This window comes from Oryx dammah, unplaced genomic scaffold, assembly GCF_014754425.2.
Source record: "Oryx dammah isolate SB20612 unplaced genomic scaffold, SCBI_Odam_1.1 HiC_scaffold_11208, whole genome shotgun sequence".
NCBI classification, from domain to species: Eukaryota; Metazoa; Chordata; class Mammalia; order Artiodactyla; family Bovidae; genus Oryx; species Oryx dammah.
The window spans coordinates 176169-203494 of NW_024080601.1; the positions used below are offsets into that span (position 1 = coordinate 176169).

A 27326-nucleotide genomic window follows, 5' to 3' on the forward strand; every position below is an offset into this window, starting at 1 on the left:
TCCTACTGAAGGTGACTGCCCGGCGAGGACGCGGAGGGGCGGGGCCCCGAGAGCCGGGAGCCAGGATTGGATGGGAGGCGGGGCGGCGGAGGGATTGCGGCGGCCCACAGTCGGGATAACCTTGAGGCTAAGGCAGCGGATCTCCGCATTGGAGCGACGCGTCGCGAGCCTCCGGACCTGTGTGCAGTAGCAGCGCATCCCGAGCCGGACCACGTCGGAGGTGAGCGTGGGGAGAGACTGGGCCATCCGTCCCCACCGCGGCTCCGTCTCCCGGGGCAGTGCGGAATGCTGGCCCGCCTGCGCACTCAGGACGGCGCAGGATCTGGGGCATCTTGGGCTCACCCGGTTGGGATCAGAAAAGAGGAGAAAGGCTGCTTGTGCCTAGGGTCTCCTTCAAAGCCCCCAGCTCCCGCTTCTTCCGAAGGCAGATGGGTCAGCCAGCCCCTTTCCTGCCCCAGTCCCTGACCTCCCATCCCCATTCTGGTCCCAGTCTCACCTCCCTATTCCTCCCTCTTCTGTCTGGTCTCGCTCTCGTCTTCCTTTATTCTCCTAATTTGATAGTTTTCTTTCATGCGTCAGTCTCCCCCGTTTCCACTCTGCTCCTATGCCGGTCCCTTTCCCATCATCCTTAATACTCGCTTCTTGTTTTCAACATGTCCGTGTCCCCCTCATTCTGATGCTTTCTTTGTAACTTCTCCTTGAAACTCCCCAAGCTCCGCTCCCCTGTTCCTCCTCCGTTCAGCTGCTGTCCCCTTGTACCTACCCTCATTCACGCCCTGGCTCCCGCCCCTCCCCCGCCTCTCTGGTCACGTCCGCTCCAGCGCATCCCTCTCCTGCGCACCTTCCTTCGCGCCACCAGCCTCCTCGCCCCTCCCCCTCTGTTCTGGTCACGTCCGCCTGCTCTCCGTCCCCGCCCCTCGGCCTCCCATCTCCTGCCCCCTCTTCTCCATCATAGTTCCCCAGCCCCGGGCTGGAGTTCCGGGGTCAGCTCCCGAAGTGCATTGGTCTGCGGATGGGCAGGCTGGCTCCCAGGCGGCCCGGAGATGGATGCAGTGGCGGCCGGAGGCGCAGTTAGACGGTTACATAACCCTTGGTCTAACCCGCTGCAGAGGAAGAAAGGGTGGCTGCCCAGTGGCGCGTTCCTGTTTTGTGCCGCCCAGAATACGATAGTGCGGCCGCAGCGCTCCGCTTGCTCCGGGGGGCGTTGGAGGGGGGGCGGTGTCCCGGGCTCCATCCCGCCGAGGCGGGGCTGCACGTAGCGGCGCCGGACCTGCCCTGCCGCGCCCGCTCCTCGGCATCAAGAAACACTGACTCGGGCCCGTTACCGACCAAGCATCATCTCCGGCCCGACAAGCTTCTGGATGCTGCTCAGAGGCCTCCTCGAGTTCGAGGCACTCACCTGGCTCCCTCCCTCTGCTTCACGTTACTTAACAGCGTTGCTTAACAGATGCGCCCGATTGTAGAGCGCGGAGGCCGCGGGTTGAGGAGAGTAGAAATATATCAAGAGCTTGGTGCCACGTACATGAGCTCATTCATTAAAAACTCGTATAAAGAGTTGTTTGGGGGAGGGCTGTGGAGACCAGACCAGACTGACTAAAATCGTCCTAGCCCACGGAACTCACTCCGATTAGGAAATCGGATGTAAAAGTTACCGCTGATAAATGCCTTGAAGAACGTACACACGTGCTTCCGCACGTGGAAGGTACGCACTTCCTGTCAGGGTTTAGGAGGCCTCAGCAGGTGGCATCACAGGGGTTTGATGAAGCGGAAAAGCACCTTCCAGTCTGAAGATTATTCGAAGACTCAGTAATGGGTTGGCATCTCTTGGCTTCTTATCTGTGTTTTTCAAACCCAGGACACTGACCCTCCCCCATACAAATGAGCCTGATAACTGAAGTCCAGACATGACAGAGGCAGTGGGAAGTTGAAAACAGGCTTTCAGAATCAGGTTTAACTCATTACATACTGATATGAATAATAGGGGGAATTCAGCCTCAGGACCTCAATTTCCCATGTGAAAATTGTAACTTTTTTCATCTTGGTTGTTGAAAGGGTGGGTCGCTATATACACACTTACATAGATACATATTGAGTACTGGGTGCAGTGTCTAATCTCTGGTGCGGATGCCTCCAGATGTATTCTTTTGGTCGGTCACTGAGCCCAATGACTTCATCTATAATTGAACTCGAGCGCTCCTCTTCTTGCTGCCATCCCGAAACAGCGTCATAGTTCATCTTTGGGAGTCAGGCTCTGTAAATACCAGAGATCTCCTAGAAACCAGTCGCTTAGGGATCCTGCTACAGTGTTGGCAAAGTTACTAACAATGTTACTTTGCTACTCTCCACTTGCAAGAAGGAAGATGGCTTTCAGCCTTTGGTATTATAGCTCTTGGCTATAAGATTAGAAACAAACTTGCAAACCTAAGACTAAAATCTTCAGGTTCTATTGGCACCTACTCCAGGTAGCATTCTGGGATTTGCTCAGCCAGCTGGTGTGAGATTAAGATAAGAGGCAAAGGACAGTAGCTCCTTGTTTGCTGTATGCAGGGTGTGGCCACTCCCTGGGGTATAGAGGAGGCCCTAGGTCGCGACTGGACAGCATTGTTAGCAAATAATTCACCCTCAGGTTGCCTGAGGATGCTGTTGGGAATGCAGGGGGAGCTGTTCTGAGGGGAGGAGTATGTAACATCACCAGATCTGTGTTGGGGGTGGGGTGGGGGAGGATGTAGGGAAGATGACTCAACCTTTGAATTTTTCCGCTTTTAAGAGAACTGTCTTCGTTGGGTGAGTGGGGAAACTGCACTGTGGTCTTTGCAGGCTTAAAAATCCCCTCTCCCCTTTCAGTGAGTCAAATAATGTATGCATTCCTCCCAGTTAAGAGTGCCTCAGCTAGGTGACAGATAATGGAGGCCCCCAGGCTCTCTGGACAGTGCTTAATTGCCAGGTGGCAGAGCCTCAGGCCCCAGCGATAGTCTGCACACCTGTCCTGAGCCTTGTGCGATGGACGTGGCATCCCTTTTGGGAATAAGCATTGTAGGGAAGATGAATAACGATGACTTAAATATTATGTCCTTGAACTCATTTCTGCATTACTAGACTGGAGCCAAAATGTAGGGACATTAGTCTTATATATAGGAGAGCTGCTCTCATTTTAAGCACTGCATTAGAAGTAAATAATTTCAGTGTTGAATTCACAGTTTAACCAAAAGCATTATTGGGTCTTTAGGAATTGCAGCACCAGTGATTTGGCAAGTTTGGTAGCTGTTACTCCAAACAGCTAACACCTAAGGGGAGGTGCCTGTGTGCCCTGAGTGTTGTGACATTAATGTGGGGTCACAGGAAATGCCATTTCTTAAAACTGCTTATTTCTTAATGTTGAGGCAGTGAAAGAAATGGGGAAATGTTTGAGAGCAGGAAGGTGGAAAAACATGCAATTCTTACATTGCTGCTGCTAAGTTACTTCAGTTGTGTCTGACTGTGTGACTCCATAGACGGCAGCCCACCAGGCTCCCCTGTCCCTGGGATTCTCCAGGCAAGAACACTGGAGTGGGTTGCCATTTCCTTCTCCAATGCATGAAAGTGAAAAGTGAAAGTGAAGTCTCTCAGTCGTGTCCGACTCTTTGCGACCCCATGGAATGCAGCCTACCAGGCTTCTCTGTCCATGGGATTTACCAGGCAGGAGTACTGGAGTGGGGTGCCATTGCCTTCTCCGAATTCTTAAATTACAAACTTGTAATGCAAGTCTACAGGAATTTTTGTCTTCAGGTTTTAATAAAGGCAAGTAAGGGTGTGTTATTTTGGCTAAGAGCTAAGACTGAAGGTGGGGCGAAATGACTCATTTGACATTAACTTTATTTCTGAATCATTCGGAACATCCACAGTCAAATCCCAGTTAACTGGTGCACCACAGGAATGAGGCATCCATGGGAGCAGAGTTGTCTTGCAACACTGTTGAGTGAGGGTCTTGTGAGACATGTAAGTGATTTATTTCGTGACCAGTCCTATGGGACCTTGAGTCATCACTTTAAGCTTCAGTTCTGGTACAGATAGAAATAGAACTAAATGAAGACCACTCTTTGGGGCGGGGGGGGCCCCCGTTGCTTTGTGTCACAGATTGTGGGACCTTAGTTTCCCCACCAGGGGTTGAACGTGGGCCCTTGGCATTGAAAATGCAGTGTCTTAACCATTGCACCACCGGGGAATTCCCAATGAAGACCATTCTTAATTCTACCATACTTTCTGAAAACTTCTTTTTTCCTCTCTCTCTCTTTAACCACAAACTAGCCAAGGACTAGATAAATGAATAGGCTGATTATCTGGGGCTTTGTTAAAGAAGCTGTTCTGGGGGAGGTGAGCCAGGATGGGTGGTGAGTGGCAGTGTGTGCAGACAACGCTGAACCTTTGGACCTCCTCCTACGACTGCTCAGCTTAGGAGGGGAGGTGGGCAGGGCCACCAAGTGGCGCAACCCCACCCGAGCAGCCGTTTTTCCTATATTGGTTTGTGCCGGTTTGCACGTAGGAGGAAGAGCCAGGCTGCAGTACTTCTGGTGGCCTCTGACTCCCCTCCCCCATTTCTCCCTATAGGCAAAACTCCTGGGGACCGGTAAGCCTCTCTTTCCTGACGCCAGCAAGCTGTGTTTGGAAGTCAGACAAGGGCTTTAGTCGGGGAGATGCCAAGACTAGCAATGACAGGGTTGCTGCTCCTGGCATTTCAGAGTATGGACCAGCTCGGCTGATGGCAGTTAGAAAAAAAATATTTTTTTTTTTCTTATAAAAATTATCTGAAAGGAGCCCCAGCCCTTCCAAACATTTAATCAGCCAACAGATAATATTTAACTGTAGATGACTGGTATCACATCACCCCTTTCTCAGGTGATGAGTGCAATCATGGCATATGAGACCAAGCCATACAACATTTTGGAGGAGCACTGAACTTTTAGTCTAGATAAGAGGCAGGAAAGTAAAGACTCAAAAGAAAACTATCCTTTGTTAGAGAGCAGATTAACACATCACCCATCAGATGGGCAAACGCTGTAAGAGTCTGACAATGTCAAGTGTTGGCAAAGGTAAGGGAAGGCAAGAACTCACTTTACTGGTTGGTTGTAAATTAATATAACCACTTTGGAGAGCAATTAAGCACCATTTTGTAAAACAGAAAGCAAGCATACCATGTGGCCCAGGAATACATCTCTGGATATAGAAACCACACCTGCACAAAGAGACATGTACTAGGAGAAATATTATAGTATTGATTAATGAGGAAAAATCGGGTTTAGTGAGAAAATGATCAACCAATAAGGGAATACATAAATAAATGGTCTAGTCACACACTGGGGTAGTATAGCAGTTCGTATGAATTAACTAGAGCTGTGTGCCAACTGGATAGATCTTAAATATGCTGTGAAAGCAAGTTGTTTGATAATGCCTTTCAGTGTATTACTTAGCATATTATAGAAGCAGCAGTATCATAGTGTTGAGTAGAGATAAGACACCCTTAGATGAACTATAAGGATAGAAAATTCATGACCTTGGTTGGGTATTAGAATGCAATGTGAAAGGGTTGGAGGAACCACCTGGGGATGGAGGACAAATGAGTTGGATACAATGTTTTTTTTTTTTTTTTTTTAAGTCTAAAAATCTGGATTAAGAACAATTTTTTTTTGCCATGTCTCACAGCATCTTAGTTCCCCAACCAGGTTTGAACCCAGCCCTTGGCAGTGAAAGTATGGAGTCCTAACCACTGGACTGCCAGGGAATTCCTTGCATAATATTACTGGTCAGTTCTGGGTGGCAGAAATATAGATGTTAATGTTTCTTCAGTTCAAAACAGAAGCAAACCTATGGTGGTCACTGTAGGGAGACCAGGCATACTAAGTAGGTCAGTGCTCTGGGAGATCTGGCATACCCTTCTTCCTCCCATCCCCTCCTCTTCTGCCTGCAGCTATGCTTGATGGAGGGCAGCTCCTCCTTTAAGTACTGAGCCAAGGTCTCCCTTTTCTGAGGCTATCCCTCCCCCTGGTGTTGTACCTGACTTGGAAGGATCCTGAATCAGGGTCCCAGGTCCCTTGGAGCTTCCAAAGTGTCAGTCTCATGCCCTGAAGCACTGCCTCATAATTTTAAGTCTAGTAAGGAGCGCAACTCAGCAAAACCTTCGTCTCCACTTCCTCCTCCAGACTGAAATCAGGTCTCTTCTCTGGGCATCTGTGATTGAACCAGGAAATCCTCAGCATTTGAAATGGTAGCAGTTTCTCTGACTCAGGACTTCCTGGAGTTGAGTGGTCCTTATAGGGGTGGGCTCATTTAGCTTCAGCTTTTGTGCCCTATTGCACACTCAGATTTGAAATAGGATCTTGGGCTCCTATGTATAATACTGAAGTCACTTAGTTCTAACCCTGAATAAAAGAGCGAGGGAATTTTACTTAAACCTACAGTGGGCTCCTTTTTTTGTGTAACATGGTAACACCAGACTATGCTTTCTGTTATGGGACCTGTTGAGGAGAGAATGGACTTAATATTCCCATCTCTTAGCTAAGAACTGCTTGTCCTGGCCCCACTCCACATGCAAATGTACTGTTATCATTACTCTAACTGTGTAGGAGGATGAAGGGCTTCTCAGGTGGCTCAGTGTAAGGGACCCATCAATCCCTACTCCCTGGAGCAGGAAGTTGCAACCGACTCTAGTATTCTTGCCTGGAGAATTGAATGGGCAGAGGAGCCTGGTGGGCTGCAGTCCATGGGATCACAAAAGAGTAAGATGCGGCTGACCGACAACAACAAATAGGATGAACAGCTGAGTATTCACTCCAGACCTTGTTAGGTTTTGTGCCTGGCCTGGCACCCATTTTGATCTTGTCACTGCCTTTGTCAGATAAGGGCCAGTCTTGGGGAATTATATTTTTTTGCTCCATCATCTACTAACAGAGCTCCTAGAGAGCAGACTGACCTGAATGCCTTGTCCAGCATTTTTTAAATATTTATTTTATTTCACTGGGTCAGGTCTTAGTTGCAGCACGTGGGATCTAGTTCCCTGACCAAGGATCAAACCTGGGCCCTCTGCATTGGGAGCTCAGAGTCTTAGCCACTGGGCCAGCAGGAAAGTCCCTATCCAGCATACTGTGATGAAAACTTTCTGATGGTTGTTGGTGTCCCAAAGATTTGGGAATCAGACCTCCGTGCTGGCTTGGAGACTTGGAGATGTAGATAGCAAATTGATGTCACAGTCGTGGGCAGCAGGTGCCATCATCGAGTCAGCCTATTTAGTAAGATTGGCATCAGAGCACACTGGTTAAAGGTTGGCTTATGCAGATGTGGGCTCATAGGCCAGGCTGGCTTTAACTAGGGCAGAATGATGTGGGCTTTTGTGAAAGTTCGAATCGGTGGAGTGAAGTGTGAATCCTTCCAGCACACCCTGCCAGCAGTACTGGCTCTCAGTGACGTGTTGGGTATTTTTTTCTTTTATGGTTTCTACCCCCTGGGTTCTAAAGAGGGATCCAAGACTTGTGTCTGGCCTGAACAGAACTGTGGCTTCAGAAGACCAGGAGCCACTTGCAAAAGGAGAGGTAGGGTTCGGGGCCCGTGGAGCTGAGCCGTCACTTGTGCCTGCTCCGTCCTCTCAACTGCTCTCAGGCTTCTGATGGTGTCTTGTTTCTCACAGAGGAGAAATGTCTCTGAGGAGGATGCTACAGCAGGGGCTTGGGCTCAAGACTCAGGTTCCCGTACCCGGGCACAGCATTCGCTGCCATCAGTGGAGACGCCCAGCTTCCACTGCTGGCTGGAGGTTGGCTCTGCATGTCTGTGCCTCCTGAGGAGGAGGATGTAGGAATGAGTCAGACTGGCATGAACTGGGCAATGTATGCTGGCAGGCACTGTCCAGACGGCCAGCCTGAGGGCGGGGGAGCTCTTCCCAGAAGCTGGCCCTGAGAAACCAGGGCTGAGGCTGCTGTCCAGAGGCTGGGGGAGAGTCTAGGGGTTGTTTTAGGTGGGGATGGGCAGCTTGTGCTCCGGAGAAGAGGCTCATGAGAGGCTCCGGGGCAACGCTTGAGGGAATGAAAACCCAGCTGGGGACCTGGGCAGGTGACAAGGTCTCTGGTTTGGTAGTGGACTTTAAGGACATGGTGAGATCTCAGGAATCTGGACAGACTTGCTGACAAGCCAGCTTTTTTGGATTGCTGGTGGATACACACACTCAAATGGCAAGTAAAATTTCACTTGTTATTTTTGTACTTAGTAGCCTGGGTGAGCAAAAGATCAGAGCTTGTAGACCTCAGGTTTAATCTGAGATGATGAAATAGGGTTAGTGGTTGAGCCCAGTATATTAATTGTATCTGCTGATAGCATCTCCTGTTCTTGGGGCAGCCCTTCTGTACTAGAATATCCTTGTCACAAAGATTTTGCTCTGATGCTTGAGGGCAGGCTAAACAGGAAGAGAAGTTTGTTGGATTTGGGCATGTAACTCAGATTTGGGGCACAGAGTTGTCCTATGGACCATATTAGCTTTCCTTCCCCCGACTTGGAGGTTCTGGATGAATCAAGGTTTTATCTGCCCATTGCTTCTGCACCATCGGTACAAATACCAGCACATTAAAGAAGGCAAATAATGTCTTTGAAAGTTCTGCTCTCACGGACCATCCTTTGGTAACTACTGTATTAGAGTGACTCAGGTTTCTTTTTTCCTCACTGTGCCATGTGACTTGCAGGATCTTAGTTCGCCAACCAGGGATTAAACCTGGGCCCAGGGAGTGAAAGCGCTGAGTCCTAACCACTGAACCACCAGAGAATTCCTAAGGCTGATCTTCTGAGTTTGTGATCTAGGGCCCAAGATGTATTATTCCACCTCTACCATGTTTAGAATATTCCTGAAGTACATAGAGTGGCAGTTGAATAATGGCATGAGGACCTTCACTTTTGTTTTAATTCCAACATTTTTACCAGGATGCTTGTAAATGTGTCATTTTTGAAAGAGGTACATTTAGAATTTTTCTTATGAAAGTAGTATCAGTAAACTTTTTAGTAAAGAGAAGAAAGAAATTTGCTGTAATCCTACCACCCAGATAATATGCTGATAATGTTTTGGTGGGTATCCTTCTGGTCCAGTTATGTATGTTTAATTTAGTGCTTCCCCTCCCAAAGAAAAGTGGGGGGCAATAGTGAAATGTTAGTAAACCAAGGTTTAAAGAGACGTTATAGGGGAGGGGATAAAGCATTGCAAAGGAGCCACTGACAGCTCTTTTACCTGAGAATTTTCTTGGGTGACTTTTGCGTATTAATTTATAACATAGCCGAATCTCTAGGAACTACCACTGCTTGGATGCCTGGTTATTAAGGGATCTCTCCATTACCCCAAAGAGCTTTAGTTGCACTCAGCTTTTACCTTAATCCTTGTACAGCTCTGCAGGGCAAACCTTTCTCAGCTCCGAGCAGTCTTTGCAAGTGGGGCCAAGGAGCCACCCTGAGTCAAAAAAAGAGCATTATGTCACCGGAAGCCCAAGCCCAGAGAACACAAGGTATGACACAATAATCCGTGGCCCCAGTCGGGGGTCTTTGCAAGGAGACCCTGATGTCTCAGGTCTAGAGCTGATCCAACTAATGCCTTTTTTGGGGGCCACACTATGTAGCAGTGGGGTCTTATTTTCCTAGCTGAGGATCAGACTCATGGTCCTTGCAATGGAAGTGTGGAGTCTTAACCACTGGACTGCCAGTTGGGGAAACTGATGATTTTTAAGAAGAGTTACTTTAACCCACTCGTTGAGGTCACACTGGGTGACTCCGTTTGCCTGGAGGCCACAGTGAGACCTGTGTGTTCCAGTGGCCTTGGTGTGCCACCAAGGGAACCATCTCTTCAGTGCTGTCCCTTTACAGCCAGACGCACCTACACACCACAGTAATCATGGGTCTACTGTGTAAGCCCAGCTTCCGTCCTGAGTGCATGGAAAGGGACCTTGGCTTCCCAGGCCATCCTGTCAGTGATTCAGAAGTTCTCAGATTTGGTGGGGGAGGGGGCATAGCTATAACTTCGATTTGACACAGAGGCATTAATAGGTGCTTGAAACATCATTCAGCAAACACGGACTACCTCCAAGGTCTTGGTGCTAAGAGATACAAAACCACTGGGTCATGGAGGACAGAGTGTTGTTTTCATCTTGGTACCTGGTTATGTTGTGGGGAGTTAGGAGATATACATCGAAAGGAACAGTGTATATACCATGTGGAGTAGTTGGCTGGTGTCTTAGTTTCTTGTTTTTAAAGGTGTAGTTGGGGATCTATAGCTGTCGGTTTTTAACAACTTGTAGTCACAGAGCTCCTTGAAGTTTACCAGACTATTTGAAGGCGTCAGATGGGTTTAGATGCATGCTGTGCTCCAGCCACCCAGAGAGGCCACACAGTCAAGGATGGAGGAGGAGAAAGAGTAAGGGTTACATGTATGGGGTGCCTTGGTTTGGAGCCCTGAGATTTTGGAGGTGGGACAGGGCAAAAGAAAGGCTTGTTCTTGTGCCTTGGCTGCAGCACTTAGGCACAAGGATTTGAGAAGGAGCAACCCTTAGTCTGAAAACCTGCGAAAAGGAATGGCATTCTGATGAGGACTGCAAGCTTCTGGCTCACGTGCTTACCTGATGAGTCTTCAGACACTGCCTGGAAGCTTCTCAAGTCTTGTCTATAATCAGCTAACTAACTGAGTGAGTTTAGTTGTAAAGTCAGCAATGAAGAAAAAACAAAGGTCTGAGCCATTGTGCCCTGGGTCAGACTTGTGACCTGGGCTGATTAATTACCTGGAACAGATGGTCTTTGTTACTGTGAGTGGTGTGCTTTCCAGACTTAGGAGGGGAGTGGGTGGTGGGTCAGAAGATCAGCTTGGAAAGGATTTGACAAGCAGTGTTAATTTCTTCATAGTGCAATAATTTTAGAGCCAGGCTAGGACCATTGTGGTTATCCTTGGTTTGACGCAAATTGCTTTGAGTGTGCTTAAGTCCTTCTGACTGAAAGTACCAGATGTAGTTTTTAAGTACAGATTCCTGGGGGAAAAAATATTTTGCATTCTTGGTTCTGGTTGGACTTACCTGTCCAGGGATTGGTTTTTTTTTTTTTTTGCCTCTCAGTGGGCGGGGGCATACTGTCCAGCCTAGGGTGAATCAAGGAATAGACTGAATGTGTCCCTGTGGCTTAGTGAAACCTAGGACTCCAGGACTAGGAGGCTACCTGAATAGTGGTTGTCTCCACGACCAGAAAGGTCACTTTGGGTTTGGGTGGGGACTGTTAAGAGAGAGTATGGGTGCCACACCCCATAGCAGATGTGAACAGTACTAAGCTAGGGGTGAGTTGTCTGTATCCCTGGAAGACTGGCTCTTTTTGAGGAAACTTCCTTTTGAGGAAACATGCAGTACATATAAATGGTGCCATTTACACAATTAGTAGGGAAGTTGTCAAGATAGACATTATCCCAGCGTGAGGGAGGTGTGTGCTTAACATGTGCCTGGGAGGTACATTCATTGGGAATGTGGTTTTGACTTATTCTTTGGGGTCTTTCCTACTTGCTCATGATAATGTGAGCCCATCGCCCGACTTGAGCACCCACGTAGCCAGAGCGTGGCGGGGCTGCCTGTGGCTTGTGCACAGAGCATGCTTGTTGAGTTAATGTGTGAGCAGGAAGCAGCTTCTGTGCCAAGATATATATTAGCCACTCAGGCAGATCACACCCTCTCCAGTGCCTCTGGACCCAAGCCATCAGAAGCCATGTCGAAGCACCACAGCGACGCCGGGACGGCCTTCATTCAGACTCAGCAGCTGCACGCAGCCATGGCCGACACATTCCTGGAGCACATGTGCCGCCTGGACATCGACTCACCGCCCATCACGGCCCGAAACACCGGCATCATCTGTACCATTGGTGAGTGCGGGTGCCCACTCCCTCTGAAACAAGGGCTTCCTGGGACAGTGAGCTTTTCTCCCCGCAAAAGACTAAATGTAGCAAACCTGGGTTCTGAGCAAGATGCTACAGAGAGATTCTCAGGGGAAATGAAGTCATGGACTTGGTCACTCAGACCTGACCAACTCTTTGTGACCCATGGACTGTAGCCCACCAGGCTCCTCTGTCCATGGGATTTGTCAGACAAGAATACTGGAGTGGGTTGCCATTTCCTTCTTCAAACTGAGTTCATAGGAATTTGCAGGAAGGAATTCATACGCTTTATGTGTTCTTCTAAAGGTAAAATTTAGAGGGTGTTTTCCATGGCAGTTCTTACTGGTTCTGAGCATCTGAGACCTAGGAAAGATCTTGTGGACTTGGCTCTGTTCAACCAAAATGCTGTAGTTGGACATCTGCCTAGGCTTCAGGGAAAACATAGTCGGCTGGCTACATTTTACCTTGGTTATTAAAAGTTCTCTAGGCTGAAGCACACTCCAAGTGTTAATCGTCTTTTGGATAATGAACACTTAATGACTTTCAAACTTTTTTGTTTTTTTTTCTGAACTAGGCCCGGCTTCACGAGCAGTGGAGACATTGAAGGAGATGATTAAGTCTGGAATGAATGTGGCTCGTTTGAACTTCTCTCATGGAACCCACGAGGTGAGCCTTGATGGTGTGGCCCCCGGGGCAGCTTGTAGGAAATAGGGTCTGCGTGCCATGTTTATTTAGCCACAGTGGACCAGGCAAGAAAAAGCGGGGAATCAATGGCAAGGTTGTCTTCACCAGCCCATCCCTACTCTTCTTCCCCTCCAACCCCTGACATCTCAAGTGGCCAAGTCTCCTTAAGCAAAGACGACCTGCTTTGTCATCGGCCATGGTTCTCCCCAGCACCTGTGCTCCGTTAGCCTTTGATAAGGAAAGCATGGAAGGGTTTTCCTGGAATCCCCTCTAAGCCATGGGGCTTGACACTTCTGCACCAGGGTTTCTATAACAGTTCATAATTGCAATGATGAACCAGTAAGTCACCCTGCAGGTTATTCTAGCCTATTTTTATTTTAGACCCATGATAAATGGGACAGGTCCCAGAAAAGGGTTTCCACAATTGCAAGTGAAGGACTAGGTCCTGGCGTGTAGTGCCCCACTCCATCAACATTGTGTTCCCAGCCTGTCCCTTCCCAGGAGTTCTGGGACATTATATAAAATAAAGTCGGCACACTTGTCCAGTGATCTGGGAGGAGTATGTTAGTACTGGGGCTGTTTATGAGCTGACTTGACCCCTAGGACCAGGTGACAGCTATTGGGAAGTGCTCCATTGTGCTTCTGTTCCCAAGATCAGAACAAGCTCATTTTGAGGAGTGTGTGGGCTGCCTGAGGAACAGTGCCATGGGATTTCATACTGGCATTGATAGAAGACTAATTGGGGAGGCAAACTCTTGCTCCTCTTGGACTCTGTATTTCCTGTTCAGAATAAAGAAAATGCTGCCCTATAAGGTCAAGGGGTAAGGGGTTGCCCTCTGGCATTTGGAAGTTGGTGATAAGTTTAAACTAAAAATAAAGCCTCAGGAAATGCAATCCAAAAACTGTACGCCTCCTTTCTGGAAACATGAGAGTGTTCCTCGTAGGTTCCCTAACCCATGTTCCATAAACAGCCTGTAGCCTCCAAATGTCACAGGGACCTGACCAAGTTCAGGGCAAGTATGCTCAGCAGGCACCCTGGGGCAGGTTAAGAAGCCCACAGATGGCATTCTTAATTCTCCAAAGGTGAAGAGTCCTCTGCAGCGGTCACTAGGCATTCCTGCAAACCTGCACTTAGCCCAGAGAGAGAGCTAGAGACACCAGTGAAGGTCCATTCACAATTGATCCCTCCTGCTGACTTGTGCCAGGGTCTGCTGTGTGCAGGGGAAGGAGCAGAAATAGCTTTTAGGAAGTTGACCTTTAACTAGGCTTTATGGCCTCTTCCATCCAGTAAAGTAATACACAGCTCTGAAATGGCAGGGGGAGAGGATGGTATCTGTACCTGTTGGAGGGGGCTGGCTCAGGGGGGTTAGTTTCTTAAACTACAAGAGGCATTTGGTGATTATCTGTGCTTTGACTCTTATTCCCAGAGTTGGAATTTGTTTTCTTTTTCCACACTGCATGGCAGGATCTTAGTTCCCCAACCAGGGATCAAACAAACCCAGGGCCCCTGCCTTGGAGGCACAGAGTCTTAACCACTGGACCACCTGGGAAGTCCCTTGTGAGTTTAATTTGAGGTTTTTGACCAGGATGAAATTATGTTGCCCCTGGAATCAGAGTTTTGGAAACTGATCTGAAATATTAGTTATATAGTGGAAACAGTTACAGTTTGACAAACTGCTGAGACATGCTTTTCCAACTTTTGACCATTTTTAATACTCTGCTAAGCAGAACATTGGATTTGCTTTCTGTCCTTCACTCAGAGGAACATCTACCATCTGATCTCTTTTTTTTGGTTTTGTTGTTATTGCATCTGGTATTCTGACAGCTTTGCCACAGTGTCTCTAGCCCCCACTTTTGGCAGCTCTTGTGAGCAAGATGTGTCGTCTTCTCAGGTGCCACTTGCCCGGATGGTGGTGGTGGTGGTCGAAGGATGAGACCCACAGAGTGTTGAGTTGGGAGCCTGTGTTATCAGCAATGTCACACTGATAGCACTAGGAACTTTTGCCATCTTCACTCTGAGTCCCTTTTTTCATCAAACAGTAATGGCTAATGGAAAAGAGAAAGGGCTTCCGAGGTGAGACTGAAGCCAGGATTTGTTGCAAGTGAGAAACAGCAAAGGTCAGTTAGGTCAGAGAAAGGCGTATTCCCACCTCTCCATGTTCCATTTCCTTTTCTAATCAGACTGGAGGAAGTGATTGTCAGAAGCAGGCCTGCATGACTTGAGCAACGTATTTAACTTGGGCTGCGTCAGCTTAAGTAAATAACTGAGTTTGAATTGCAGTTGTAATCGATAGAGAAGAGCTCAGAATTATCAGATCTATCACTCTAACTCTGGTGGCCAGAGCAGTATTATCCAGATACAAGGTCTTTTACCCCAGTTGTCTGCTTTATTTGCTGAGGATATTTGTTGAGTCCTAGGGGCTGGAGGGGGAGGAAACAAGCCTCTTTTATGTTGACATGTGTTGCCACCAAAAACCGTTAAAGGTATGGGTGTAAATATTCTAAAGTTCCTAAGATTTGCCCTTAGAGTGGGTGATAGCGTTGGTAGAAGTGGGTGGGTGGAGAGCTGGCAGGAATCTGCTATATAGCACAGGGAGCTCAACTTGGTGTTCAGGGATGACAAGAAGTGAGTAGAGGCGAGGAGGTTGATGTAAGCAGGTAGAGGATGCTCGGTGATGGAGGCAGTGGTCTAGAATCCCGGTGATAGCTTCAGCGCTAATCCTAGATCCCGTTGTATGGGATGACAGATGTGGAGCTTATCATCTCCCCTCTTTTCCCCCAGTACCACGCAGAGACCATCAAGAATGTACGTGAAGCCACGGAAAGTTTTGCTTCAGACCCCATTCTCTATCGGCCAGTGGCGGTGGCCCTGGACACTAAAGGACCTGAGATCCGAACCGGGCTCATCAAGGGCGTGAGTATCTTGGGGAGAAGCAGGAGAGAAGGCGTAGGGGACCCAGAGAGCCCAGGAGCCGCGTTTCTCAAGAGTTTAGGTCTATAAATGACAAGTTTTATCCATCAATGTAGAAAGTCTTCCTTTGACCTGCTTTGCTAAGAAACAGTACCAGAAAGAAACCTCTTTTACACTCAAAACCTACTTCGAAGTCTTAGGGAGCAGCTTATCTCTTCCTCTTTAGTATAACTGAAACACTGTAGGTTATTCTTGGGTTATTTCCTTGAAATATATACTAAGTTAGAAAAGGCTTTATTGTTACTTCCAACTGAAATTTAATCCTGGTTCCCTAGAGGAAAAAGCTTTTCTCCTGCCAGGAAGGCCCAGCTTTGGACTTGTGGCTTACTTTCTTGTCTGCTGCAGAGCGGCACCGCTGAGGTGGAGCTGAAGAAGGGAGCCACACTGAAGATCACCCTGGACAATGCCTACATGGAAAAGTGTGACGAGAACATCCTGTGGCTGGACTACAAGAACATTTGCAAGGTGGTGGACGTGGGCAGCAAGATCTACGTGGATGACGGGCTTATTTCTCTGCTGGTGAAGCAGAAAGGTAGGGACAGAAGTCAGGGTCTGATTGTTTAAAACCAGCTCCCATCTCTAAATTTCTTTGCCAGAAGATAGGAAGGTCGTTTGGTTGGCAGAGAGACTGAATCTATATAGTCTCAGGACTGCCTTTTTTTTAAACACTGGACCACCAGGGAAGTCCCAGGAGTTCCTTTTATAATAAACTCTATCCTCAAAAACAGATTTCACTCCAGTTCAGTTGTACTCTTGGAGAGCAGATGAGAAGCGTTTTTACCCATCCTCACTATTTAAAGATTTGCTTCCCTCCTTTATCCACTTAACATGGTGTCTATAGGACTCCAGTGTTCCTGGGAATGATAGCTAACCTTTAAGTGATCTGCACTGCTCTAAGCTCTTTCTTTACATGTAGATATTGTTTAAATTTTGAAACAGCCTAATGAGTAGATACTATTATCCCTGTGGAGGTGAGACACAGAGAGGCTGATGGACTTGCCCACAGTCGTTGGAGTGTGAACCCTAGCAGTGTTCACACCTGGCTCCACCACCCGCCATGTGCTCCTTCCCAGAGCACATGGGAAGCACAGAGAAGGAGCACAGAGCCTGCCTCCTGGTGGGGACACCTGCGCCCAGGGCTCGGCCTCCCCAACCTATTCCATTCCATACAGGTCCTGACTTCCTGGTGACGGAGGTGGAGAATGGTGGCTCCTTGGGCAGCAAGAAGGGTGTGAACCTCCCTGGGGCTGCTGTGGACCTGCCTGCTGTGTCAGAAAAGGACATCCAGGATCTAAAGTTTGGGGTGGAGCAGGACGTGGATATGGTGTTTGCCTCTTTCATCCGCAAGGCTTCTGATGTCCATGAAGTCAGGAAGATCCTGGGAGAGAAAGGAAAGAACATCAAGATAATCAGCAAAATCGAGAATCATGAGGGAGTTCGGAGGTAAGTCCCCTGCCTCCTTCAGCCCCAACCGACCTCTGCAGAGCAGGATGTAGCCTGCCACCTGCCCATTCGAATTAACCTCAAACTTACTTCAGACCCACTGACTCAGAATATCCTGTGATATTGGTGGGCTTGCCAGGTGGCCCTAGTGGTAAAGAACCTGCCAGTGTAGGAGTCGTGAGTTCGATCCTTGGTTCTAGAAGATCCCCTGGTGAAGGGAATGGCAACCCCCTCCAGTATTCTTGTCTGGAGTATCCCATGGACAGAGGAGCCTGGTGGGCTACCAGCCATAGGGTCGCAAAATCAGACACAACTGAAGTGACTTAGTGCACACGGCTGACATTGGTATTGGTATTTCAAGGGGGAGGAAAAAAGCTGCACAGATGATTGGGGTGCCAGCATCTTGACGCTGTTCCAGGGAGCAGCACTGGAGAGGGACAGGGTCCCCACCGCCCCAGGCTCAATAGCCGTGCGCAGTGCCCCTACACTAGCTAAGTCTGCTGGAGTTGGGGGCCACCGGGGGGAAGACAGCAGGCTCTCAGGAGGGGGCTCCTTCACTTGGCAAGCAGTGGGCTTGGTGGGTGGGTCAGCTCTGGCACGGTATCCACCTCCCTGGGAACACATGCCGTCTTCCTCTGGTTCCACATGGTCCTGGCCCTGCTCCACTGCCTCCCCAGTGCTCCCCAGGTAGAGCCACACGAGTAAGGCCAGCTGGGTGACATCTACTCCTGCTTGGCTCCCTACTCAAACCCAGCACTACTGACAACCCAGGTTTACTTGAGTGGTCAGGTGTGTGCACGGGAAGAGTGGGAGGAGCTGCGCTGCCCACGGCTTTGCCATCCTTAGCTTTGTGCCAGTGTCCTTGTACTGGGAGATTTGGGGCCCCCTCCCTCTGCCATCCTGATAAGCCATGGGCACCTGCTGACTTTGGCTTCAGGCCAGGCAAGGCCATATTCTCATGCCTTCAACACATTGGGGAGGGACCTCTGAAGGAGTAGCCTTCCAGTGTCCTTGACTGGAAGAGGCCATGGACCTTTGTGTCAAGAGCAGTCAGCCGCCTTGGGTTCCGTTTCTGCCCCAGCAGTGATGACTGAAATGCAGATGGTAGAGAGACACCTTGAGAGGGACCTCATCAGATACAGGTGAACACGGAGATTGAACTTTCGGTTACCAGAGGGGAACGATGGGAGGAAGGAATAGTCGGAGTTTGGGGTGGACCTGTACCCACTTCTATATTTAAAATGGATGACCCACAGGACTACTGTCTAGCAGAGGGAACTGCTCAATGTTGTATGGCAGCCTGGCTGGGAGGAGGGTCTAGGGGAGAATGGATGCACATATGTGTATGGCTGAGTCGCTCTGTGTACATTTGAAACTATCAAGACATGGTTAATCAGCTATACCTCAATGTAAAATAAAAAGTTAAGGGAAAAAAGAGATGGAGAGGAAGTGAAGCCATGGGATTTTGGAGGAGACCCGCCCCCTCCCCTGCCCCTCAGTGAAGTGTCCATCCTGGTGCTGAAGAGTCCAGCGGGCAGAACTGTTGGCCCCCCTTTGGGGGACTGAGACAGCTGGAACACCCCTGTGGTGATGTGTCATGGGTACTTGTCCTGGTGCAAGAATGGCCAAGTCAGAGAATCCCGGGAAACTTGGTGTCACCGTACGCAAGGCCCTGGTTCTGTCTAAGCTCTGTCTCTGCAACTTGCCTGTCAGGTTTGACGAGATCCTGGAAGCCAGTGATGGGATCATGGTGGCGCGTGGTGACCTGGGCATTGAGATCCCCGCAGAGAAGGTCTTCCTTGCCCAGAAGATGATGATTGGTCGGTGCAACCGAGCTGGGAAGCCCGTCATCTGTGCCACACAGGTGTGTGCCTCTCCCTGAGCGTGCATCCTTGTTCAGGGAGGCTCTGGAGGCTACCCGGTCTCTTCCCATGGATCCTGCCCCACATCATGCACACACCTGTTCCCCCGCCCTCCTGCCCCCACGCACCTGCACAAAGCCGGACTCTCTACATACGTGCTCTCCACGGGGTCACCTTGTGTCCGGAGCCCTCCCAGGCCACGTCTCACAAATGCTCTGTCCCCTCCCAGATGCTGGAGAGCATGATCAAGAAGCCTCGCCCTACCCGGGCGGAGGGCAGTGACGTGGCCAATGCCGTCTTGGATGGAGCCGACTGCATCATGCTGTCTGGAGAGACGGCCAAAGGGGACTACCCCCTGGAAGCTGTCCGCATGCAGCACCTGGTAAGTTCTCCCGCTGGGGGTGGAGGCGAACTCCAGCACATGGGGACACCTTGTAGTGTCACTTCTGTGCCCTCGATCTTTTATTGTCCTCCAAGTCACAAGCAGAGTGAGGAAGTGTGTGCTGGGGTCGTGGAGGTGTCTTTTTTTTTTTTTTTTTTTTTTTTTGCTCTTCTGCCTTCCTGCCCAGTCTCCTAGTCCCTTCTGTTCTGGAGGCGGCCGCCTTCATTGCACGTAGCACAGTTCACTCCCATCTTCGGGGTGTGAATCCTTCCCTTGCTTGAGTCCTGGGACATCTGTACTGCTTCCCCCTGGACAGTCTAGAGGACCTGAGCCCCTCTGCCCTGTTCTGGAAAAGTCCAAGAGCTCCTGCTCCCAGCTGGCCTGTGTTTGGCTTCCGTTTTGATTCCCCACCTGTTCCAGCCAGTGCCTCCCCGACGGAGTCCTCTGGGCCTGCACTGGAGGCTGTCACCTGCACTGATTTGGCTGTGAGCTGGCCTTGCATGGTACCTGCAGCAGCGCCTGCTTTGCTGAGCTGTTGCACTAACCCTAGAAGTGGGGTTTAAGGGAAGGGTGACAGGCCCACGAATAGAAACAGGTGGAAGGCTGGCTGATCCCAGCTGGCCCCCTGGGGTGAGAGGGTCTGGAGGAGGCCTAGGGGCCGCTCCTCATTCTCCTGTGGGAGCTAGCTTTTCCAAGGTCTTCTGCTAGACCATGTCCCATAGCCTGGCTGCCTCTGCTCTAAAGCATCCTGAAGATGAACACAGGCCTGGGGAAACGAGCGCTACAGATGACCTTTCACAAGGGTCCTAGGTGGCTGTTGATAATGTATAGCTCAGCAAACTGTTTCTTTAACCTTCCTGTTCATTTTCCAGCCAGCAAAGGACCCCAAGCCCTTTGTGTGACATCCCTCCAATGCATCCCCCCAAAAAAAACTCTGGACTAGATACCATCCTTTCCTTCTTCACTTTCTAAGTGATTAGGCTCGAGTGGCTTCCAAAGAAGACATGACCGTTACAGTGGCTACTTCTTCAGGGGTGAAACAAGACATCTTGACTGCAGGTGTCTTCTGGTCTGTCCTTGGTGTCGTGGGTGGATTTGCCCATAATGAAATCAGTAGAGACCAGTGCCTGCCCTTGGGACAGCTGTGTTTTTCTGGCGGATGGCCAACCCATGTATGACATGATTGCTGTCCTGATGCTCATGCATGGCAGGCTCACGGTTCTTCTCACCTGTCCCAGTGAGCACTTCCTCTCTCCTGGGAGATAGTGACCTTGAACCGGCCCCTTCTAGAGTGGTTGATGTTAATGTTTATGGGTTTCCATATAGAATTATATATATATGTAACGATAACTGCCTTGCTTAGTCATGTGGCCCCACAGCCTCTGAGACCTTGACATGATAGACTGTAGGGACTTTGTGTCTTTGGGCACATCATTTGACCTCTCAAGGCATTATCTAAGAAGTGAACTAGATGGGATATGTTTAATTACACCCTTTGCGTTAAATTGCACTGCTGTTATAAAATGTCTGCTAAGAACCTTATGCAGGTTCTTAACCTCAGTGAGGTGGATGTCACCCCACTTTTAATGGATGCAGGCACATGATGATAGAGCTTGAGTTTGGACCCAGGTCAGCTGACTCTGAAGCCAGCATTCTCCTAGAGCACATCTAGCAGATCAGGACAGATGTTCCTGTGGGGCGTGTCCTGGGGTCAGAGACTAAGAACCAGACTCCGGGCTCTGCAAGCATGTCTGTTTTTCCAAACTCAGTCTTTTCTTTGAACAAACACTTTAGAACTGTGAGATTGGGATTGCATGGCCCTATTCAGGAGGTAAGTTCTCCTGGCCATGCCACCAGTTAACACTGGCCAGTAGCTTCCCCTCTTAACTGTCTACTGCTTTCTCCTGTAACTGATGCAATTGATGTTCTTAACTATGGTTTAGGTAGTACCAGCTATGGTTCTCTTTTCTGTCCATTGCCCTGTCCTTTTGGGCTGCATGCATTCCATTCTTGCAGGAAGAAACCCTTTAACCTAGCAAATTCAGCCACTCATTGGCTCATCCTGTCAGATTAATGAGATGGCGTTACTGATTCTTCCCTCACCCATCATTGTCTAAGACGCTCGTAACTGCATTATAACCCTTTCTAAAGCTTAAGTTTTCTAAGTCTTGGTGTTATCTGAGCAGGTGGTCTATGAATAACCCAGTGGCTTTCTCATGGGTGTTGTAATCATTCAGTTTTAATCAAATGCCTTGGTAAGCTCACCTGTGTGCTTCCACAGGCACCTGTCTCTTCACATGGCTGTTCAGTGCCCCTCACAAGCTTGCCAGTTTCCACCTGCCCGCTTAGAATGTGGTCAAGCTGCGTGTCCTTGGCTTTGACCCCAGCTTTCTAGCGCTGCTCAATGTGCTTCTACTGCAGGCCACTGGAAAGGCAGGTAGCATTTCTGTGTCTGAAGCCAAGCAAGCACTCCATGTGTGCATGGAGGAGGCCAGGCACGAAGCCCTGTGGTAAGGCAGCCATGTGAGGAGGGGGGCCTGTTCCTTCCTGCGAGCTGTGTCATGAGGCAGCGTGGTTGAGTCCTGCCGGGGAGCCGGGGAGGGCCCCCAGCCTCCGAATGTTTCCACGCTGAGGCGTTAGAGCCTGGCGTCACATCATCTCCCTCCATCCCCACCGCCAATCAGAGAGACCTACCAGAATCGAAAGATCCTTCCAGAATGGAAGAACCAGTTTCCCCTCTGATGGGGGAGGGACAGTAGCCATTGACGCTTGGACCTCCCCGAGCAGGCTTTCATCACCCTGCCTCTTTGCATCTGCCTGAAGGAGAGACTTAGCCAATTAACCTGCGGTACCTTCCTCTCATTAATTCCCCATTCTGTCTTTCCATGTTGTTGTCTCTCGTTTGTTTTTTCCCCCCCTCCTTCTTCCCTCTTCCTTGCCTCCCCTCCCCCTAAACCTTACAGATAGCTCGTGAGGCTGAGGCAGCCATGTTCCACCGCAAGCTGTTTGAAGAACTTGCGCGAGCCTCAAGTCACTCCACAGACCTCATGGAAGCCATGGCCATGGGCAGCGTGGAGGCTTCATATAAGTGTTTAGCGGCAGCTTTGATAGTTCTCACGGAGTCTGGCAGGTAGGGCCCCGAGGGCAGGTAACTCTGTAGGATAAACAACCTCTTGCTCCAGCCACTCTAGACGACAGCCAGGGCCTAGCCCTGAGCCTGGGACACTCCTCTCGTCTTCAGGAAGCCAGCCAGGGAGGTCAGGGCAGGACAGGGCCACAGGATCCTCCAGCGCAGAAGGCACAGCCATGTCACAGGCATCTGGTGAGGGGCTGGTTCCTGCAAGTCTCGATCTCACTCAGCTCAGAACCTCCAGTGATCGGGCTGTTCTTGGCCCCTGCACCCAGGGACTTGCTCCTCCCCAGCTGTCTGTGCGAGTCTTCCCCTCCCCGTCCCGTGTGACACGGCTCTGACAGCTCTGTCCCCCTCGTCCCTCTGGACGGATGTTGCCCCTAGATTGCCCGTGAGGCAGAGGCTGCCATCTACCATTTGCAATTGTTCGAGGAGCTCCGTCGCCTGTCACCCATTACCAGCGACCCCACCGAAGCCGCCGCCGTGGGGGCCGTGGAGGCGTCCTTCAAGTGCTGCAGTGGGGCCATAATCGTCCTCACCAAGTCTGGCAGGTAGGAGGTGGCAGCAGCTCCCTGGGAATGCCCTGCTCGGTGGCCCTTTTTCTTGGGGCCCCTGGGAGCAGTGCACTGCACGGGGCTCAGATGGCATCGAGCCAAGGTAAGACCCTCTGCCTGCACCCTGCAGGGAAGGAGCCCCTTCCCCCTCCCCCACCCAGCCCCCCCGCAGCACTTACGGGCATTTTGAACCATTTGGGTCCAAAGCAAGTTTATTAAACCCTCACAACGAGCTAGACTTAATTAGATAACTACAGGAAGCCTGACAACAAGTGGTTCTTTGATACTGAAAAGCTGTTCTTAAAAAGTAAAGGACCACCAGTTTTGCTTCTTCTAGCTAAGTGCTCTTTAAAAAGTCCAGTTTGCAAAAGGAATGCCGTTTGCTGACAATGCTGTTTGGTTGGTGTACCTATCCCATCTGTCCCAAAGATAAGTGGGTGCTGCCTAGGAAAGGTCACTGTGCTATCTTGCTGGCACTCAGGCCAGGCAGCCAGGCTGAGACCTCTACTTGGCCTCTGGCTTGAGTCCCTTCCAAATCCAGGACCTCAAGTTAATATCCCTTGCTCCCTGGGTCTGTGCTGCTCCTCCCCGGGGCAGCTAGGGTTTCTGGAGGAGGCGGGTGGAGAGGAGTAGATGGGTGCCCCCTGTGCACCAAGGAGCAGCAGGTGGGCCTGCCTTTCGGACCAGGACACGAGTTGGGTGCCGAGTCCCACAGTAGAGGGCTTAGGATAAAAAGCTCCAGCTGTTAGGGTTGACCTTTGTGAAAAGGTCCAACCTTTGCTACTTGGCTATTTTTAGTTCCAGTCTTCTGGGGTTTCACTCTGAGCGAGTCCTGACTTCAGCACTTGCTTCCCTCTGAAAGCCTTGTATGGAGGCCAGGCCTTAAGCAGGGCATCCTCTGCTGTGACATGGCTTAAGTTTCCCTGACAGCTGTTGCGTGTCCTCACAGCTTACCTTCTGAGCTCCAGGTCCCCCTGCCGGCAGGCCCCTCCAACTCCTGAGACACCAGCCCCTACCAGTGTAGAGTGTCAGTGTTGAAGGTAGCATCCAGCCTGTGAGCTTTAAAGGTCCAGTCCCCTCCAGGGGAGCCTTCATAGGCAGAGCCTCCCCCGCTGACACGCCCCTCTCCTAGTCTTGCCTTCTGGGTAGCACTTAATTTCTCATCCTCAGCCTTGCTTAGATACTCAGGTTTGACTCGGGGGCTCTACAGCCCAGTTACTGGGACTGTTTCAGGGGCCGGGGGTCCTGTGAGGTCAGGAGAGGGCACAGCAGTAGGAGGCTTGTCTTATAGGTTTCCCGGGTGGCCTGGTGGGCTCTGTTCCTGTTTTGGGTTTTTTTTTGCAGATGTCAAGTGTCAGGTGCTGTTCACATGCTGCTTGGCTTGTGTCTGTTGCTGGCAGCAAGAGAAAAGGGTGTGGTGAGCCTGGACAGGGCTGCCTCCCTGTGCCAGAACGGAAAAGTTCAGGGGGTGGGGGGGTCTGCCAAGTATAGGGCATGTGGGGTAAGTGGGTAAGTAAAGTGACCCATGCTGGGTCAGTATAATCCTGTGGCCCTGGCCTGTAGGAGGGGTTTGGGGTAGCATAGCTGTGAAGAATCTACTATGGCAGATACAGGGTGATGGGACACCTCAGTCTTGGGAGCAGATGTTGAAATGGCCAGAGCCTCAGGCTGGCAGAGCTGGATTCCAGGGTGAGTTGTTGCTGAAGTCCCCGAGGGCACTGTTCAACCATCTTGTCTGCCTGCCCCATCTCAGGTCTGCACATCAGGTGGCCAGGTACCGGCCCCGGGCCCCCATCATTGCCGTGACCCGGAATCACCAGACAGCTCGCCAGGCCCACCTGTACCGCGGCATCTTCCCTGTGGTGTGTAAGGACCCAGTGCAGGAGGCCTGGGCTGAAGACGTGGACCTCCGGGTGAACTTGGCCATGAATGTTGGTGCGTGTCTGGCAGGGAGGGCTCCCGGTGGAGGGCTGGGGAAGGTGCTAGAGCACTGCTTCTCAGACCTTGAAAGAGGAACATGCCGGCCTTTGCGGGCAAGAGCTGGTCTCACTGGGAATGTTCTCTGGTTCCTTCATCCCAATCTCTGGAGTCCTCAGGGTGGGGAGAGGACCTTTGAGGTGTGAGGCTGAGCAGCCCAGGTTCTCACCTCATGTTCTTTGGGAGTGGGATCCAAAGCAAAGGATCCTGGATAATCACCTTTGTCCATTCTTTGGCACTTGCTCATTACTGAGGGTTTTGTTTTTGTTTTTGTTTTTTCCCCATAAAATTAACCAGATCTCCTACACTTGGGGCCAGTTCACATTTAGATTATGTACTCAAATGACCTTTGTCACAGTATAAAAGTAGGATGTCATAGGATGAGAGGAAACAGCTAGCTTTGACCTTGGGCTGGGCTCTCCACCTTTCTGAGTAGAAAATGAATGATGTCCAAAGGTTCCTGCTACCTCTGCCATCTGAGTGATGAAATAATACCAAGGCCTCCCTCATTCCCTTTGCCCGGGCTGTGAGGCTAGCGCCACCTTGTGGTGTAAGAAAGTAAAGGCGTGTCAGACCTTCCTCAGTTGTGGGGCACTCCAATACTTTGGCCACCTCATGCGAAGAGATGACTTATTGGAAAAGACTCTGATGCTGGGAGGGATTGGGGGCAGGAGGAGAAGGGGACGACAGAGGATGAGATGGCTGGATGGCATCACCAACTCGGTGGATGTGAGTTTGAGTGAACTCCGGGAGTTGGTGATGGACAGGGAGGCCTGGTGTGCTGTGATTCATGGGGTCGCAAAGAGTCAGACACCAGTGAGCGAATGGACTGAACTGAACTCCCAAGTGTATACCTTCTTGGCTTAATTTTTCTCATTTACCAGCTCTCTTCTCTTCCTCCAGGAAAGGCCCGAGGCTTCTTCAAGAAGGGAGACGTGGTCATTGTGCTGACCGGGTGGCGCCCTGGTTCTGGCTTCACCAACACCATGCGTGTGGTTCCTGTGCCGTGATGGACTCCGAAGCCCCTCCTCCAGCCCCTGTCCCACCCCTCTTCCCCAAACCACTCATTAGGCCAGCATTGCTTGTAGTGCTCACTTGGGGCTGTAGTGTGGCACTGGTGGGCTGGGATGCCAGGGAATAAGATGAATACCTCTGTGAAACCTGGCTGGTTTTAAGACTCTGCTTGGATGGGGTAGTTCAGAGCTGGGCTACCCCTCATGTGGCTGCATCCAAGCAAGGGATGAAGGAGGGATGCAGGCAGGACTGGAGGCCCCAGAGCTTCACACAGAGGGCAACAGCTCCTGCTTCCCTTCCTTTGTGTACCCGATTCAGTTCCTGTAGAAAATGGATATCCAGAGAATTCCCAACCCTGGCCTGGGATCAAGAGTAGGGGCCTTAGGGTATGGGGCAGTGGTTCCAGTTTAAGTAGACTCTGGCCCTGGCCCTTACTTGCTTCTCCAACCCCCTCAGCCTCCCTCACCTTGTGCACCGTATACTTCTCTTCCTTCACTCCACCCAGCTGATGCTGCAGACAAACACTCCACCCCCCATCTTCCATTTCCCGCACTACTGCAGCTGCCTCCAGGCGGGTTGCTATAGAGCCTACCTGTATGTCAATAAACAACAGCTGAAGCACCTGTTTCCTCTCTTTTTTGTTGGGGATGGGGGGGGTGGTGATTGAACTCTGCCCTCTGAGTGGGGTGAAATGGCAAGAGCCCCATGGTTCCCGGCAAGTTCTCCTGTTAAGACTCAGGCCAACTGCCATCCTGTCCCCCAGGGTGCCAAGGTTCTAGGAGAGCAGCCGCTGACTACCTTGAAGATAGGCTCCCCTTTTCAGTGCCCTGGGGTCTAAAAGATCCCGCAGCTGGGGAAATTTTAACAGCTTATTTAGACCAAAGATTGGAAAAGGCAGCCACAAGGGCCCCTCCCTCCTGCTCTGGGTAAACCAGGAGTGAAGTGACCCTTGTCCTGCTCCTTCCCCCAGGTCATCCTGCAGTAGAGGTCCAGGTTGAGGTTCTGTTTGCAGAATATTTGTGCCCTCTTGTTTTTCCACATCCTCCCTATGTGAAAAGCAGGCTCAGAAAGCAAGGAGACGGTTGGGAATGGAAGGGTTTGCACCTTCCCTGTCTCCTGACCACTCCCAAGGACCAAGCCTTTCCTGGTGGGGATAAGAGGGAAGGGGCCCACGTACCAGGTTGATTGTCACATCCCCAGTGTGAGCTCTAATGCTTGTGCTTTCCCACTCAATCTGGCCATCTGCAGTCCCTTTCCAAACCTCCAGAAGCTTTCTGCTTTGGGAGACACCGCGAAATCCCCAGCTCTGGGGAAAACATAAAATCATTGCAGACCCTTGTTCAAAATCCCCTCTGGTGTTCCCTACTCATGTCCTCACTTCTCTGGTGTGGAGAGAAACTGAAACTGCCCTGGAGC

General features: G+C 50.4%; 1 protein-coding gene across 2 annotated transcripts; it reads left to right on the plus strand.

Moving 5' to 3' along the window:
- LOC120860842 (pyruvate kinase PKM) lies at positions 1-26533 on the plus strand. Of its 2 annotated transcripts, none has more exons than XM_040236544.1 (11): positions 1-220; positions 11700-11881; positions 12468-12559; positions 15360-15491; positions 15894-16080; positions 16721-16991; positions 18705-18855; positions 19083-19235; positions 22199-22365; positions 24673-24854; positions 25800-26533. In XM_040236544.1, exons 2-11 carry the CDS (start codon positions 11728-11730, stop codon positions 25904-25906), a joined length of 1596 nt encoding a protein of 531 aa, XP_040092478.1. In that variant the 5' UTR covers positions 1-220; positions 11700-11727; the 3' UTR covers positions 25907-26533. The 2 variants fall into 2 exon arrangements, with proteins under 2 accessions (XP_040092478.1, XP_040092479.1); XM_040236545.1 differs by lacking the exon at positions 22199-22365 and adding an exon at positions 22750-22916 and having other exon boundaries at positions 25800-26529.
- Positions 26534-27326: the final 793 nt, after the last annotated feature.

What these genes read in the sequence shown, in the direction of transcription:
- LOC120860842 (XM_040236544.1), top strand. Translation starts at nt 11,728, where the DNA reads ATGTCGAAGCACCACAGCGACGCCGGGACGGCCTTCATTCAGACTCAG. An exon ending in GAACCGGGCTCATCAAGGGC is followed by an intron (nt 15,492 to 15,893) that starts GTGAGTATCTTG and finishes TGTCTGCTGCAG; the next exon opens with AGCGGCACCGCTGAGGTGGA. An exon ending in GAACTTGGCCATGAATGTTG is followed by an intron (nt 24,855 to 25,799) that starts GTGCGTGTCTGG and finishes CTCTTCCTCCAG; the next exon opens with GAAAGGCCCGAGGCTTCTTC.